The sequence below is a fragment of the Nestor notabilis genome, unplaced genomic scaffold, assembly GCF_000696875.1.
Source record: "Nestor notabilis isolate BGI_N333 unplaced genomic scaffold, ASM69687v1 scaffold16125, whole genome shotgun sequence".
NCBI lineage: Eukaryota > Metazoa > Chordata > Aves > Psittaciformes > Psittacidae > Nestor > Nestor notabilis.
In genome coordinates this window covers 55,168-55,690 of record NW_009928093.1, presented here as the reverse complement: position 1 = coordinate 55,690, position 523 = coordinate 55,168, and the positions used below count along the sequence as shown (strand labels likewise).

Genomic DNA, 523 nt, shown 5'->3' with positions numbered 1-523 from the left:
CACCTTTCTTTCTATCAGTTGTATTGTATCTGGGTGCATTGATAATGCCAGGGTTTTGGTTTTGGTTTTTTTTTTTTTTTTTTCCATATTTTTTTAAATTATTTTCTTTCTTTTTTTTATCAATTCAAAGATAGATTTGAATTCAAAAAGTTCTTATTTCTCTGCTAGACATTGTGTTAAATAATCTAAGATTTTGGACTTGCCTGGTTCAGAATTCTAGGCCATCCATAGTTTCATTGAGTCTATAATTCCCTTTCCTGTGAATGGTATACATGTAATATATATATTGATTAATGTTTCTGATAACGTTTCATACTTTAATAGTCACATCAGCCATCCTCAGGGTACTCAGTTCCCTGAGCTGGATGGCAGAGATGGTGAGCTGATTGAGGTCCCTATAACTCAGGAAGAAATGGTTAGTGTCCTCCTGTTCCACTTAGACATATGCAAGTCTGTGGGACTGAATGGGTTACATCCAAGAGTGCTGAAGGAGCTGTCGGCAGAGCTTGCTACTCCACTCTCC

The 523-nt window shown here is 36.5% G+C and overlaps 1 protein-coding gene across 1 annotated transcript in view; it reads left to right on the top strand.

Annotated features, from left to right (window-relative positions):
- Positions 1 to 324: 324 nt before the first annotated feature.
- The window catches only part of ENPP1 (ectonucleotide pyrophosphatase/phosphodiesterase 1), a gene marked incomplete at its 5' end in the record, with an annotated part of 39,290 nt that continues 39,091 nt past the window's right edge, over positions 325 to 523 (top strand). The window contains one exon of the mRNA XM_010014375.1: positions 325 to 415. Within this exon, the coding sequence (XP_010012677.1) occupies positions 325 to 415 (91 nt within the window). The remainder of the gene's footprint in view (positions 416 to 523) is intronic.